The 16,685-nt window shown below is 41.4% G+C and overlaps 1 protein-coding gene across 2 annotated transcripts in view; it reads right to left on the bottom strand.

The window, feature by feature from the left end:
- Positions 1-1,713: 1,713 nt before the first annotated feature.
- The window catches only part of LOC101166632 (potassium channel subfamily T member 2), a 44,694-nt gene continuing 29,722 nt past the window's right edge, over positions 1,714-16,685 (bottom strand). The window contains exons 15-30 of one of the 2 annotated variants that reach the window (XM_011478102.3): positions 10,717-10,825; positions 10,517-10,573; positions 8,464-8,613; positions 8,124-8,377; positions 7,563-7,887; positions 7,383-7,488; positions 7,135-7,307; positions 6,470-6,541; positions 6,209-6,343; positions 6,002-6,113; positions 5,509-5,610; positions 5,342-5,425; positions 5,123-5,251; positions 4,586-4,931; positions 4,338-4,422; positions 1,714-4,234 (exon numbers count right to left, since the gene is read on the bottom strand). In XM_011478102.3, the coding sequence (XP_011476404.1) occupies positions 4,117-4,234; positions 4,338-4,422; positions 4,586-4,931; positions 5,123-5,251; positions 5,342-5,425; positions 5,509-5,610; positions 6,002-6,113; positions 6,209-6,343; positions 6,470-6,541; positions 7,135-7,307; positions 7,383-7,488; positions 7,563-7,887; positions 8,124-8,377; positions 8,464-8,613; positions 10,517-10,573; positions 10,717-10,825 (2,357 nt within the window). In that variant the 3' untranslated portion in view covers positions 1,714-4,116. The remainder of the gene's footprint in view (positions 4,235-4,337; positions 4,423-4,585; positions 4,932-5,122; positions 5,252-5,341; positions 5,426-5,508; positions 5,611-6,001; positions 6,114-6,208; positions 6,344-6,469; positions 6,542-7,134; positions 7,308-7,382; positions 7,489-7,562; positions 7,888-8,123; positions 8,378-8,463; positions 8,614-10,516; positions 10,574-10,716; positions 10,826-16,685) is intronic. The other variant, XM_020705260.2, reaches the window with a different exon arrangement.

The following is a 16,685-nucleotide window of genomic DNA, read 5'->3' as shown; positions in this document are numbered from 1 at the left end:
GTTAACCTGGTGTCCCTGAAGCAGTCTTCTTGGTGGGTGGGGGCCCCCACTCTGCTAACTGCGGGGGTTTGTTCACAGTGGCGATAAGAAAATCCTCTGCTGCAGTCAGAGCTCATACACTCACCGGCCACTTTATTAGGTAGTCCTTGCTAGTACCGGGTTGGACCCCCGTTTACCTTCAGAACTGCCTTAATCCTTGGTGGCATAGATTCAATAAGGTACTGGATACGTTTCTGAGAGTTTGGTCCATATTGACATGATAGCGTCACAAAGTTGCTGCAGATTTGTGACATCCATGATGCCAATCTCCTGTTCCACCACATCCAAAAGGTGCTCTATTGGGTTTAGATCTGGTGACTGTGGAGAACATTTGAACTTATTGCCATGTTCAAGAAATCACTCTGAGATTATTCCAGCGTTATGACATGGAGCATTGTCCTGCTGAAAGTAACCATCAGAAGGTGGTACACTGTGGTCATAAAGAGATAGACATGGTCAGCAACAATACTCAGGTAGGCTGTGGTGTTATAACCATGCTCAGTTTGTACTAAGGGGCTCAAAGTGTGCCGAGAAAATATCCCCCACACCTTGACACCAACAGCCTGAACCGTTGATACAAGGCAGATTGGATCCATGTTTTCGATGCCAAATTCTGACCCTATACCCGATTTGGTCTTCTGCTGCTGTAGTCCATCTGTCTCAAGGTAGGAAGTGTTGTGCGTTTAGAGATGCTCTTCTGCAGACCTGGGTTGGAACCAGTGGTTATTTCAGCTACTGCTGCCTATCAGCTGAAACTAGTCTGACCATTCTCTTCTGACCTCTGGCACCAACAAGGCATTTCCGCCCACTGAACTGCTGCTCACTGAATATTTTCTCTTTTTCTGACCATTCTCTGTAAATCCTAGAGATGGTTGTGGGTGAAAATCCCACTAGATCAGCAGTTACTGAAATCTTCAGACCAGCTCGTCTGCCACCAACAACCATGTCACACGTTCAAAGTCCCTTCAATCTCCTTTCTTCTCCATTTTAATGCTCAGTTTGAACCGCACCAGATTGTCTTGACCATGTCTAAATGCATTGAGTTGCTGCCATGTGATTGGCTGATTATTAATTTGTGTTAACGAGCAGCTGGACAGGTGTGCCTAATAAAGTGAGTGTGTATTAACCCGAATTTTACTGTGAGTTCTCTTCAGGTCAGAGTTATTGGAGACCTTGTCGATTCAGAAATAACTGCCCCAAAAGGAGAGAACAGTACCTAATTGAAAAAGCAGAGCTTGACCGGAAAAGTCATGTGACTTTTATCAACACAGCCTGGAGCCACTTAGTGAAAATCTCACACAGCTTATTGTTCCTCATTGAAACATAGAGGCAACAGGTTTGTTAACTACACACGATTATGTCATTTCATTAAAAAAAAATTCTGCCTAAATTGGCAGAAATCCAAAACAGGAAGAAGACGATGGTGGGTTCACCGCAGTGACTTTAATATTTACAGAATAATTTTCTGATGTAACAGCGCTGAAACAAGAGCGGTGATGTCAGCCTGAATGGCGTTTGGACACCCACCACATGGCTGCGCTCTTTCAGTGTTAAACGGCGCCTTGTGAAAGAGCCTTAAAGAGTCTTGATAAACAGAATGAATGCGCACGGTTCATATTGATGTTTCAGCTGGAATGTACTGAGCATGTGCAGAATAACAAAAAAGAAAGAATGTGATGCATCTTTTCTGTTTTATTCTTTTTTTAAGAGAAATAAAAATTTGTGGACTTAAAGCTTTTATTATATATCAACTCTGAATTGGCAAAAAAAAAGAGCTTGTTGAAGTTTTTGTATTTAATGTGCAATGAATTCAGGAAATATTTACTTGCAAAGCTCATAACTCAGCACTGAAATGGATGAAACCCCCTCTTCTGCTTCACAGAGGTTGTCCTACATGATATTATAATACAGTTTGCTGTTTGTTCTTGGTATTTTGTTCAATCCCAGGACTTCCAACATGCACAACAGCAAACGCAAGCCGGTGGAGAGATGGCTCACTGATGAGCAAAAGCAGAGAAGTTCATAAAATCAGGCACTCAATCAACACCTTCATACAACGACACAGCAAAGCTCCATCTTCATAACAGAGACTGGTGCTCTTTGGATTCTTCCACTGCTGGTGAGCATAAAAACTGGGAGCAACACGCTTTTAAAAAATGGCTTCATGACAAAAAGAAAAAAAGGAAAATAGTGGTTTGGAGAATGTTTTCACTTTTGAAAACCCCAAAGAACATGGACTTTGACGGAACATTTTGACAAACACAAAGGGAACCAACATCCAGAACTTTAGTCCCTTAGCTGTCCGGGTAAATTAGGCAGCGTCTTAGTTCGGATGAAAAAAAAAAACATGTTTATTTTAATCCACACACAAACACCACAGTGTACACAGCGGTGTGCAACATTCAGGCCAATTCTGATTAAAACACACACTTCTGCGAGGTGTAAAACAAAAAAAAGTTAAAGAACCACACAGATGAAAATGATGTTTTAACATGTTTTTGTGGCATTTTTCTGATGATGGAGGACCTTTAGCCTATAAAGAAAATTAAGCTTAGCATTTCTGAGGATTTCTTTATGGAAATTGTGTGAATCAAATTCCAAATTCCAAGAGCTTCTTTGTGAAATTGAAAATGCAGACAAATAGATCTATCTACGTCTTTGTTTTCCTCGTCTGAGCTGGCATCTGGTTCAAACTGTACGGCTTTATAGCTCCAAGATTGCTCCCCATTTTGTTGCACCGCTATGTTAAGTTGGAGTTGTGAGGGGCTGTAAGCCAGTGGGAGAGGATGTAAACGGAGAGCTCTCTGCAGCTCCAGGGAGGGGAAGAGGGGGGACGCGTTTGCTCCACGCCAATGATGCCGCTCTGCAGAAACTATGACCTAGAAATTTGGATTTTTGGCTATAAATAGCATAATTATGGTTAAAAGACTACTGTGAACACTGAAAAAAAATCAAATGATGTGGGACTTTAAAGGCTTTTTAAATGCAGGGGATAGTTTGTAAAAGGGTTATTTTATGTATTTATTTATTTTTTTTAACTAAAACCTTAACTATCACCCCATAGCCTCAGGTTTTCCCAAACTTCAGCTTAATTTTTCATCATATTTACTTTCTCTTACTTACATTTTTAGTTGATAGTAAATAGTCATAGCTTATTCCATTTCCAGAGTTTCTTTAAATAAGCAATAAAATCTGCGAATGGGCAAAGAAAAAAATGGGCTTACTAAGAATTCTTATTTTATCTCATTACCAAGACATATGCCTCAAACTTTTTCTTGAAACACAGGCCTTTTTACTTTTTAAGATTCAGTTTTTCCAGTGAACAGAGCTTTAAAATTTAAATTTGCTTTAAAAATAAATCCAATTTTAATCCTGTTTTAAGTGTGAAAAACATCTTTGGTGGTCAGTTGATTCACTGGGTCACTGGAGATAACCCATCTAGTGTTGGGCAAAGGCAGAGTTCACCCTGGACAGTCTGTGACACAATCACACATTTTACCCAAAGGGACAATTTTAATCATTAGTTAACCTATTAAGCATGTTTTTGGTTTGTGGGAGGAAGCCAGAGTGCCCAGAGAAAACCCACACATGATGGAGAGAACATGCAAATTCCACACAGAGAAGAAACCTGCTGAGATTCCAGCCAGAGCTTTCTTGTTTTGAGGCGAGAGCGCTAATCACTGCACCACCGTGCAGCCCCAAATCAGTTGATGATGTAAAATTTCTCAGCAGAAGGCATCCTTTGCACACCGCTGTATCCACTCTGCAGACATTGCATGTGATATCTCAGGTAACATGCACTATGTGCAATATGTGACACTTCATTAAATGCACTTTTGGGTTGCAGGTCTCCGATGTGAAAATAGGAAGGTGCATAAATAAAAACATTCCAATTTCTATAGAAAAAGTCCATGCAGTCTGTGCCGCAACTTCTGCAAGACCGAGAATGAGGGCCGTGAGCCATCTGGCAGTCTCCTTTTCTGCCTGTGAGGATTTTGCTTCTCCATCTTGTTGGTTTTGTGAGCCCCCTCCTCTCTCTGTCGTTGGTGTGAGAGTACTTTTAGTCCTTTTTGCCTCTCACAGATGAGTGCTGTCCTGCGTGTTAAACCTGTGGCTCTCTGATAGTCCGGCGCTGCACTTCCTGCTGCTCCCCTGATTGGGCACTAGGGAGAGGGGGTCCGGTCTGATCAGGTACCTGCAAATTGGGCACAGACAGGGGCAGAAATTGAATTCTCTAATAACTGCAATGACGTGCTGTGCTCCTTTCATATCGCTTTTATATGGTGTTATTTGCTCACACGACGTCGTGCAGCTCCAGTCTGGTGTCTGGGGAGGGGTTGATGAGGATGTACGACAGTCTGTTTCCTTGGTCTGTCATCCCATCTGACACAGGAAGAGAAGGGGTTGGTGAGCCAGGAAATGAAACAGGCAGAGGATGTAGAGGTTGTGTGACATCTGTTTACATGACAGGTTCATTTTTAGTGAAATAAGAAATAATTGAATTGTCAAGTTTTGTTTCAGATGTGGAGGAGAGCTTGAAGCTTACTGAATCCAGTTGGAGAAAGACCCAAGTGTTTCATCCTCGTTCGCACCAAAGCGTTCAGCTCCTGCCGCTCCGAACGTCGGAACAGGGTCAGTCTCTGCTGAGTGATCCTCTCCGCTGCACTGCCTGGACCCCCTTTGGCCCCACTGGACCCTCGGCCCCCTTTCCGGCTCAGGCGCCGAGCCCACTGCATGCTCTTCCTCCTAAGCAGCGGGTGGTCGGAGGAGTGGGAGGAGGTGGAGATGGGTTCTGAGGAAGTGGAGTTACGGTGAGCGCCTGTGCGGGACAGAAGGGGCTCTCTGGGTTCTCTGGTGTCCTCGTAGTCTTCAACCGTGATGGATACCTGAGACTAAGATGCACAAAAAACCCACTTTCACATCGTCATGTGGAATGAACCTAGCCTTTTCTTCTTTAGATCCTTAAAAAATGCTAGAAAAAATTTTTGTGTATTACTTTGTGGGTTTTCCAAACATTTTCCTTATATTTAAACTGCTTAGAAGAAGTTTAATAGTGTAAAATTTTAACAGAAAAACGTCTGACTTCAGACACTGGAAGCTTGTGTGCCTCTGTTCGGTAGATGCCTATAGGGATGTCTCCAGTGGAGGAGCACAGCTTCTGGTAGAGTCGGCCGTAGGTTCGGATCCACAGATCGTCTTCTGTGATTTTCATCTGCAAAACAAACAAAAGAACAGTTCGAATCTGAAGGAACCAAACTGAATCCACTGGGTTTGGAGTTTGTTTGTTTTTTGGACCACTCACAGCACAAAGGAAACCTGAGCCAGGCATGGAGTCCAAACCAAGCAGCAGTCTGGAGATGGAGATCATGTAGTCCTTCACAAACGACTAAAGAGTGAAGAAAACAGAAATTGTGAGTTTACAGCAAAACAGAGAAAGATCTTTGTATTTGGTGAGTGTGATGGAGAAACCTGGTAGAGGAGAGTGTCCAGCATGCTAACACTGAACACTTTCCCAGCGGCAAAAGGAAGACGAAACATGAAGACCAGGTTGGATCCTTTCTCTCTTTCTTTCTGCAGAAAAAACAATCAGTTTAATATCACATAGAATCCTCAAATGAAAAAACACACACCTTTTAAAATTCTTAGTATTTCTAGAGAAGTTTGAGCAAACTTGGGTTTCTTTTCATGCACTAATTTGTTTTAGCTGCATCTAAAGCAGACATGCATTACATTTGAACCAGACTGAGAATAAAAAACAAACAAACTTAAAGCTATTTTTTCATCCTTTGACTCATGGAATTAGTATTCTGTTATTTAAAAGCTTCCAAATTCTAGGTTTGAAAAATAATAAGAGGGGATTTAACAATGCAGAAACAGGGCTTTGTGCTTTTCCCTGTAAAAATACAGTCTAAGTGAAATGTGAAATAAAAAAAAAAGATAATTGAAGTTATAATGCCTTCACCTTTTCTAGTTTGGACAGGGCCAAGGAGTAGTGGTCTTTGACTTTGAATTGCATAAAGCGCATGTTGGCTGGATGAGTGAGCTCTGTGATGATACTGAGCGCCGGGAACAGTCTGGGAGACAAAAAGAAAGAACAGGGAGTAATCGAAAAAAAAAAAAAGACGTGCTTCAATCTATTGTGCAGCATTGTATAACAGTTATGGCAGACCTGAATAGGGTTTGTACATTGACAATGGTTTTTGCATCAGCCATGTAGTCCTCCTCTGCAATCATGGAGCTCTCTTTGTCAACCACCACCATGGTGTCGGCAAACGTGACTCCACAACGAAGCAAACTGTCCAGACTGGAGAGGGAGTAAAAGAGTATAAATACATTTAAATTATAAAAAAAAGATAGGTCGTGGGGGAAAAGTAAAAAGAAAAAAAGGTTTAATTATTTTAAATTTAATTAGGAGACGTGGCTGTCTTACTTGTCAATGGAACCCACTGTGTAGAACACCATGGGAAACCAGCAGATTGCTTCTAGGAAATCTGCTTCAGGTCTAAACAGATCAGAACATAAACACACTTACGATCCCCTCCAGCAGAGAGTCAAACAGTACATTACCAAAACGGAGCTTTTATCCACAACAATGGACCTGTGAGGAACACCTGAAGGGTTCAGAATCTCAGCCAAAGAGGGTACAGCCTGTGAACAGGCAAGCTGGGAATCAAACCGACTCTACTCAAAGGAAAAAGAATCCCCTTCAATCAAGCGCTAACGTTTCCAAAGTGAAAAGCTGCTCTCAATCTGGAACAAAACAGCCAAAAGGCCTTCTGAGAAAGCTGAAAATAACAGCTCCGATCTGGAGTGACTCAGCATTTTATTGCCTTTTTATTGGATTCCACTCTCATTCGCACAAAAAAAACACACACTCACCGCACTGTCGCTTGCACCCTCCTGAAAGCATTTAGCTTTTCACAAATCATGTTTACCGTCACCTCAAATAGCTCAGATTTTCTCCTCCACTTGCTTTTTAAGCAAGAACCAATTTCACCTTGTGCAGCCTCGATTTGCCGTGCTTCCCACCGCTGCTGTTTTGGTGCCAAGTTTACATCGGTGGGCACCAGATCAGAAGAATAAAAGGGTTCTCACATGCTCTCCAACAGCAGCACAATAGGGTTGAGCTCCTTCCTGGGTCGGTAGTAAGCCCGTAGAGGCACAATGAAGTTGTAAAGCCCGTTTCCTGCACTCTCCGCTGACACAATGATCAATTTAGTTTTGAAGCCATAGGAACGTGCATCCTCAAACGGGATGTGGTGGCAAGCCTAAGAGAGGAGTGAAGACATGTCATCAGGTTTGATAAACCTTTAGACATCTAGAAGGTCGTTCCAGCGGCGGACCTTGTCCATGCGCAGACAGCAGAAGGGCATCTTTTCTTGTAGGAGATGGCACAACGTAGGGGAACTACCGATGTAGGGGGAGTTTAGTGGGTATCCCTTCACCCACCTGGAGCACAGGCCAAAATTAGCCACAGGATCTTTCAGCACCTAAATGTGAATGAACTTATCCCCTCCACTCACTCGCAGTGTCGGCCCCACCAGTTGGCGCTCTCATCCCTGTCACTGTCATCCTTGCTCTCCTCTGCTCCTTCGTCCTCTGACTGGTCTCCCAGAAGGTCAAAGGTGGGATTGTTGACGCCGTCCACCAGCTCCAGGACGGGGGCGATGCTGTGCCGCCTTTCCTCAGCTGAATCCCCCATGGCCGGCAAAGCCAAAGTGTTGACGCCGGCCATTTCAGCCCTGGAGCTGCTTCTGCTTGCTCTTCCACTCCCTAGCCCCGGGCCTCCTGGGTCCTGGCTTTCTGGGCTGCTGTCACTGGAGTCCTGCAGGTCGATGGCCACAGTGCCTGAAGGAATAAAAGCATAAAAACAGATAATCAGGCAGAAAAAGTTACAAGTTTAAATGATGTCCACTGGGTGGTGCATTTGCCCAACAACAAAACATTTGGCTACAGTGAAATGTTATTTACATGCTTAAACATATATTTCCTGTTTCTAATTATCCAGAGAGGGTTGGTGTTTAGAAATGTAGCTGTCAAATGAAATTGTAGCATTTTTTGGAGGTTGCACAACCCTGACTGACCCATGCTGGCAATGATACTATGGACTGGCAGGCGTGTGAGTCCATGGTAGATACTCTGCTGCACTCCTCTGGTATTTCCCCCTGTGCCTCCCCATGACGGTTCCCTCTGACCCCTGACAAACGCAGAGTTCTCTTCCTTGGAGATGTTGATGTAGAAGCAGGTGTCCGAGGCCCCCATGATGTGACAAGGCCCAGGATTTAACAAGATGTTGGTGGTGTCCAGTCTGCGCACGCCGATTAAGCAGACTCCATACCTGCAGACGTCCACACAGACAAGGTCAGCTCTCTACCACACAGCTCGACATGTTTTCATATCCAGGTTCATGGCATTGTCACTTACTTTTTGTGTGCATGAAAAGATGCAAAAGTGAAACTCTTGCCCTGGTATTCCCCAAAGAATTTGCTTTCTTCCAGGCGAATGTGATGCACCTCGTTGGCAGAGCATCGTCTGTAGGTCCGGTGCCACTGGTCTGAGGAACTTCCGCCTTCTCTGAAAGAAAACACACAAAAAGACTGTTCTGTGAGGCATTCAGCTCAGTCCACATCGCATTATTATCCATTAAAGCCTATAGATGCTGCATCTGTCATCTCTGTCAGAACAACCAATGAATAGTACAGTGAGGGCATGGATGTACATGAGGGCAGTCAGCTTTCCTGGAGCTACAGATACTAGCTTTACGCACTCGAACAACTAGGAAGACGGGAGCTTCTCCTGGGGGGATAAAGCTCTAGACGCGGAGTCTAAAGAGGTGATAAGCAAAGGGTTGTGGGGGCAGTGTGAATGTGGGTGTCCTGCCACAAAGACCGCTTTGTATAAAAATTTGTTATAGCAAATGTTCAGTTAACAGGAACTACATGGAACTTAGACAAGAAGCAGGAATAACTCAGGTGTTTTGGCATGTATGGATAATAAACATTTGTAACCTCGCCCACCTAAATGTATAAAAACATAATCAGGAAATTTTAATGTTGGCAAAGACAAATTAAAAAAAACAGGCTTATGTATTCCCTGATTGTTGATTTAACAAACCAGAGAATTGAATTTTTCATTAACTAGGGCTTCATAACTGCTTTTGCCAGATGTATTACACTGTGGGAAGTGTTTGTTTTAAAATGCAAATCATCTCATCACATTTGTAATCATTTTAGAAGATTCATCCATCATTTGCCTAATAACGTGAGTCATTTTATATCTTATTTTCACAGCAGCAATAAAAATGCTGTAGTGCTTGATAAAAAAAAACCCTGCTTTTTCTTATTTATGTAAGACTTTTATCTTTGTCCTGGGAATAATGCTATCAAGCTAACGAAGGCACATTACAGCGGAGAAGAACTAGATGGGCTTCTGCCATAAAAGCTTGCTATTTTATGGCAGAATTAAGCAAAACCCATCATATTTTTTAGTATGTTGTCTGTCTTGATTGCGTTGTTTTTTTTGTTTTTTTTTAATGAGGGAAAATGAATTTCCAGATAACACGAGTGACTCAAACATCCAGCATTGGTCAATTTTATTTATTGTGATGTCTCCTGTTTTTTCACTTTATGGTAATTTGTTCTGTGTTTTTAAAGGTTCTAACCCCACAATTTAAAACAGTTGAAGTTCCCGTAAGCAAGGCAGCTGCACTGCATTTCAGTATAGTCTCAAAACAAAACCCCAGTTTGGTTAAACTAATGCTTTTTTATCGGAATTTAAATTCACTGACAGTAAAAAAAAAAAAAAAAGGACGGACGTGTGACACCCCCCCCCGCCCCCCATTAAAAACAGGAAGTTCCTGCTGGTTCCAAGACGCTAAAATCCCATAAACTTTGTACAGCTATTACTCAGTCAGTCTATTTGTCAGAATAAACATTCTTGCTCTGATACCCTTTTTTAAAAACATTTTCTTCTTAATCCAAATTTTTTTTGTTGATTTTTTTCTGTGGTGCCAGTTATATTTGAGTTATAAACTGGCCAATCAGATGCCTGCTGGCCCCATGTCAAAAGTATAGGTCTGGAGTTCCAACAAGCTTAGTCCTGAGTGGTGAGAGGGGTTGCCATAGAAACATTGACTCAGACACTGCTTACTGATGCCATCTGGCTCCAACATGGCAAAATCCGTATTGGGGAAAAATGGTGACTGAATAGACTTCAATTGGTTGGAGCCAGAAGTAAGCCCTTTTCTATTGGTGGTGTCGCACTCTCTCTGTCCAGCTCTCATAAACAGGCAACGGTTAAAACACGTATGGAAGAGTTTTTGCTCTCCCCTTGCAGAATTTTGTTTTTAGTGCCTCACCCAGCTTTTTACTTTAAAAACTACTTTTTTTTTTTTTTTTTTTGCAAAGCTGGACCTCCAGCTGAGGCAGCCATGATCTCTCACTTCAAAATGCATTTGCTTGTTTCAATTGCATTCTACCTGTTGAGGACTTGAAAGGCTCCCGCACGTTGCTTAAAGGCCTCTTGATGTGCGGTCCTAATAAATAAAACATACAGAGATGAGGGACAGTTAGGAGGCTAAAGCAGCTGTGCCCTACAGGTTATGTTGGTCTGCTGTATATCTGAAAGTCTGGGTGGTGAGGTCATTATATAGAGAGCAACACAACCAAGTCAACTCACTGTCCTCTGGAGGAGTGGATCAGCAGAGTGATGAGAGTTGAGGTACCAGGGCACACGCAGTTTAAAGCCAGCATTGCGTACTTAAACTCCTCTTCGCACACAACATGATCTGCACAGAAAGACAGAAGAGACAAAAACAAAGTCATTATTCTTTCTTAATTGACTTAGAATTGATTTATGCTGAAATTATAAACACGAGACTAAAGAAAGTCAATCCAAAGACGAGCAAAAATAGAAAATACATCATTCATTTCTACATTTTTTTCAAAGTCAGAACTCAAGGCTTTCCCCAAGGTGTTATTCATTTAAACACTGTCTTCTAGGAGTTTGTGTACAATCTGAAAATGTCACTGTGGAAACCAAAGCATATGATTTACCACTTATCTATTTCTGGCCTCTTTTGTTGACTATAGTTTTGCTGATAAAATTATTTAAGGAATTATTTAATACATATAGTGTCTAAAAACATTTTAACACCCTCTAAGTAGGACAATTTTTATGATCATGGCAGAACCTCTCATCTACATGCATTATGACTAAAATTAAATCTAACTCGTGATGTTCTGAAATTAAAATACAACAACGAAGTGATCACACTATGTTTGCACCCTGGATCTGTCCTGTGGCATATGAAATCAATGAGTGATCTGTTACAATGAACACATTCACTTGTCCAAAAATATCTGACATCCCTCAAAAAATTCTAAAAAGTGAAAATAAAGCCTAAACTGGGTTCAGCCATTTTGACGGGAGTTTATTCCGCCCAACTCAATTTCCTAAAAATGGGTGATTTGGTGGACCAAACTAAACTGAGTTTGTTTTTTAGTTCACTTATGTGGCAATCATAAAAATAGAACAAAAAATGGAAAAAAAGGGGGAAAAAAACATGCCCCTTAATATTGCATGAGTTTGCAGAACTTGAAGAAAAATCAAAACTGAATTTCATCCACTACGACCAAGTATTATGGCCACCAAAACAAAAAAAATAATATTAAGAGATTAAAAGTCGTAAATTTGACTTTTTTCTCATAAATGTATGACTTTAAATTTCATACATTTATTAGATTATTGTTGGAGCGAGCATACAGAGCAGCAAGTGAACACTGCAGCACAGCAGACCGACTAAACTCAATTGAACAGGTGAGCTGAATGTTTATTGATAATGTTACGAATGTTTGGAAGCTCATATGTTTGATTTACGGTTTATTAATGTTTTATTTATTGATTGGTGGTTTGCAGGATCTCTGCAGCATGTCGATGACGCCATCGGTATCCCTACAGCTGTCCACTTCAATCCTTTCTTCCTCCACAAAAGACAAGATCTCCTCCAAGTCGCTTCTGTCTAAAGAGTCCCAGCTTTTGGCATTTTCAACGTTCTTATGCTAATGTAACGGAGTATTTTCAGTCCTCTTAGATCTTTTGTGTTGAAATGAGAAGTTTTCTGTTGAGAAGGGGACATATGTAACGCTATTTTGATTCCCCTTTGGTGTTCCTTGTGTGCATAACAGTTACACGACGTAAGGTGACAAATGGACTTCTGGGTATGTAAATGATAAGCAAGAGGACCTGGTTGCAGACAACATGACAACCTGACATCATTGGCCAAAACCGATAGTTCAGAACCAGAAGTCTACGTTCCCCCTTCCAATTTCAGTTGGAAAATACTCTTTTTTTTTGTTACAAAACACAAATTTAACTGGCGACACTAAGAGTTACGTTTTTCCCCCCAGCTTTAAGCGTTAAAATTTTAACACCATAGATGTCTCTGTCAAATCCTGCTTTACTCTGACCGAAACTCCATATGCAATCAACGTGAATCAACTGATCAGCAGAGAAAAGCGACTCTGCGGAGGCAAGCAACAACTCAAAGTGGCTTTTCCCCGATATGTATAACAAGTGTTACATCCCATCGCAAAGCTGCTTTTTTCTGCAACTTTGATTCACGTTGATCGTGTTGTATTGTGTTGTATTCACAGTACCCCTTGTGCTATCCTAGGCACTTTAACGTTGGGTCATCTAGACCCACTAGACAGTGTGCTGAACCTTTTTTCTTCAATGATTTGTGATCTTCACTGGTGTCCATGGATTACATGAAATCTTTCCACCTTTATCCACCTTTGTCATGGTAGGGAGAACACGTCAATGTAAGGGTGGGGTCATCTAAGATAGCACAAGGGTTAAAAAGTTGCCACAGTTCTGTAAGATTGTGGAATTTCCGTTTCCAGCTAATGATGTTCTGCCACCATCTTGTCTGTGACCAGGTCCCCTCACAATAAGGGCAGAATAAAGTTGCGGTCCTCTACACCCAAACGTGTCTCAATAATTTGGTTTTGAGTCACCAAAAGGTTCAGAATTTCTTTGTTTTTAAAAAACGTATCAGGAAATAAAAATTCACAAAACGCTTTACATCTTTCAGTTTTCAGCTCCCACAAACAGACAGTGTTCTTTCTCGTTATTTTATAACTTTTCTTTGTTACTATATGACTTTTTTTTTCCTTATAAATGTACGCGTTTTAAAGTCGTAAAATTACCATTTTTTGTTTACAAATTCGTTTTTTTGTTTGTAAACTGGCCCTAATACTTTGTCATACACACACCCCTAACTCACATATTTAAAGAAAATCAAACAATAATAGGTAAACACATTTTTGTAAATGAACTGCACACACGTTTATATTGGTAATGGGTTACTCTAAAATTGTCCATAGGTGTGCATGTGTGATTGCGTGTCGGAGTGATTGTGTGCCCTGCGACAGACTGCCAATCTGTCCAGGGTGAACCCTACGGCCTGCCTTCACCCAACTGTAGCCAGATCAGGCTATGGCAACCCTACGACTTCGAAAGGGACATACTGTAGTTGGTTGAGAAAAATGGACACTAAGACTTTTAAACCCTGCATCACTGTATATGTAGCCCAAGCTCATGAAATACAGAAACTCTTATGACCGTCTACGCAGTCAATGCAGACTAGCTGATTCTGGTGCAGAGAAAAGCAGCTTTTCATATCATATCGACACATTACTAGTGTAAAGTTTTGCATAATGGTGCAAAGCTTCTTTTATCTGCAACAGAATCAACTGATTTATGTTGATTCTGTAACCCCCTCAGAATCCACTAGAATTACGTTAATAGCATCACTGGAGCTAAAGTTTCAGCCTCCAGTGGTCATTTGAGGAACTGCAACTCTTGGTACTTCCTGATTGTCTTTAAACTCAGTAATACACTTTTGTGGCTTACTTTGTTAATAAGAAAAGTCAGTTTAGGTTCTATTCAACAGTAATCGTGTTTCATATTTATGTTATAAAGTAGACAAATACATGTCAGAGCTTTTGTTTTTATATTTTCACGTTCTAACAGGCTGCGACTCATCTTTCTAACACAATAATGCCAGTAAAGACAGTCCCCGCTGTGAACGGTTTCCTCTAAAGTTTAACTTTATGGCTGAGCAGATGCTGATGCGACCCTCCACATTACCATATTCCATTTCTCAAAGACAGGCATTTTCATCAATCTTCTTTCTCCTAAAACACAAACTATCAACAGTGACATTTCATGCCACTGTTGAGATCTGGGAGGGGGAATGGGCAGACTTAGAAACAGGCCAGTGATTCAGTATGATCCTTATTGAACCATCTATCACTCGCCCACTGTGGCCCTGTCTGTAGGCCAACCAAACCAAACTGAGCAAACACAGATGACACTTGTTTACCTGTTGCCTCACAGCTTCCTCTTTGTGAGGAAATCCAATAGAGTGATTAATGTTTGTAGTAAGCCAATCAGGGGGAAAAAAAGCCAAGGGAGCATCTCTTTCCTGCTCTGTGTAATTCTTGATTGAATTGTCTTCAGTTCAGTGCACAAGCATACTGTGTCTATTTAGCAAAAACAGGTCTTAAAAGTATAGTATGTGCTCTGTATTGATTGGAAATAACATTGGAGTCTAGGAATCAAACTCAGACAGCCGTCAGTTAAAGCAGCAAAAGGCCAACGAAAATATAAATATAGTTGTTATTAACTTAATGAGGCATCAGTGTGCTTGAGGGTGTGCAGGTTATAAATGTGACAATGAAAGATGCTGATGGTAAACCTTCCGCTTAAGTGCTAATGTCTTCCTTTTTCAGCTTAGAGCAGGGCATCACGATGCAGCTCACATAAACACTCAGTTTTCCTTTGCTACTCAGTCTGTCAGTTCATTTTGAAGCTCATCTCGAGTAAAGGGCATCTGAAGTCTGCAAAGACAATGTTATAAATGCTGAAGCAATGTCTCCGCTTTATGGTGGCCAGGATAGAATTGTTTCTATTTCTGATCCTTCTATTTTGATTTTGTACTTATATTAAAAATATCAAAAAATAACAAATGTCTGTCATTGTAGACCCTAAAGACCATCTCCAATCATTTTGTGATCTAAAACAATTATGCTGATTTGAGCCAAAATCAAAAAAGTTCCAGCAAAGCAGCAGGAGTTCATTGGAAATTCACCTCTGAGTTGAGGGCGGGACAGTTCCTGCAGAGTAAGTCTGACCTAACTTCCCAGCATCCCTTTGTTTACACTCTCTCCCTCACAAGCCCCTCACAACCCAGACCTAACATTAGTGGTGCAGCAAAAATGGTTAGCAATATAGGAGCTATCCACCCATTCAGTTTTGACTGGAATAGAGTGGAGCAGGGAATATATGGCCCTCTGACTGCTACCGACTGTAGCACCTACGTCACTGCTACAGGTTTTTTCAAACTGCATTGTTTGTATGCTACTGATTCACAATGATTTAAATAAAGAAATACTCACAAATGCAATTGTAATCCTAACTTTCCTTATAAATGTCCTCCATCATGACTAAAATAACACAAGAACATGTTAAAAATACCAAAAATACGATTTTTTTTTCTTTCAATAATTTCCTTGTAATTTCCACAGGCTGGTATCACAGGTGCACACCTGTGTCTGCAGTTGCGTCTATACTGTGTAAATGTGATTATTTGCACTGTGTGCTGGCGTGGCATTACAATCTGACCACGGGCCCACCGGTTCAGCTAATTAAATCAGTAAACTGCTATTGTATGCAAAAGAGAGCTGTCATCACTGTGCAGCTACAACAAAGTCAGACTGTTTTCTCTTGCTGCATATAACCTGGATACATAATCAGTGGACCCGGTTCTGTTTTGGTTAGTCTAATGCCTTCCTTGCTCTGCTTCAGCTTCACTCTGACAGATTTTTTTTCTTCTAATTAACTTTCAGCTCATAATAGGCCACATTTGAGGATCAAATTAAATCGTGTACCCCGGGCTCATTAATGCTACCCACACACACTTCCTAATGAGTGCATTCTAATAGTAGTGTCAAAATATGTCATCCGTGCTTGCAGAGGTACTCGTGTGACTAAGTCTGTACTGTGACCTGAGTGTACAGGGGGACACGAGTTATTTCTCAACTTTGCTCTGCTAAAAGCACTTAAGATTTCATAGAATGCTGCCTTGTATTTAAGTTCCTTTCTGAGTGGCATCAATCAGGGAACACCTCGTGGCTTTGTAATAAGAAACAGTCTCCACATTGTCCCACATTCATCTTCTGAAATGAATGAAGAGGGGATTTCAGCATGTCAAACATGGTGTTTAAACGAGATAAAACATCAAAGCCAGTCCCATGTGGGCTACAGTTGTCAAATCCATGGCAGAAGCACAGGAGATTCATCCTGCAGAGCTCACTGCTAATCATTTACGGCAGAAGGGGTTTGATAATGAGTGAACATGAAATTCTCTTTTTGACTAACAATTCCTGCCTTGCTTTAAGAGCACTGGGGGAGGATTGGACAGAGTGAGAGCTCATCGGTAGCTGCAGAACCCATCAAAAGAAGGGATTTGGTCCTCTGAGGTAGCAAAGTCAAATGTTAATCATTGATAGAGACGGCTGGGATAAGGCTGGCGGGCCACAGTTGAGTCTGACATTCTCCAGGGCTGTGGGCCAAGAGATGTG

This window comes from Oryzias latipes, chromosome 8, assembly GCF_002234675.1.
Source record: "Oryzias latipes chromosome 8, ASM223467v1".
Taxonomy (NCBI): domain Eukaryota; kingdom Metazoa; phylum Chordata; class Actinopteri; order Beloniformes; family Adrianichthyidae; genus Oryzias; species Oryzias latipes.
The sequence above is the reverse complement of the archived record's forward strand: the minus strand, read 5'-3'. Positions and strand labels throughout refer to the sequence as shown.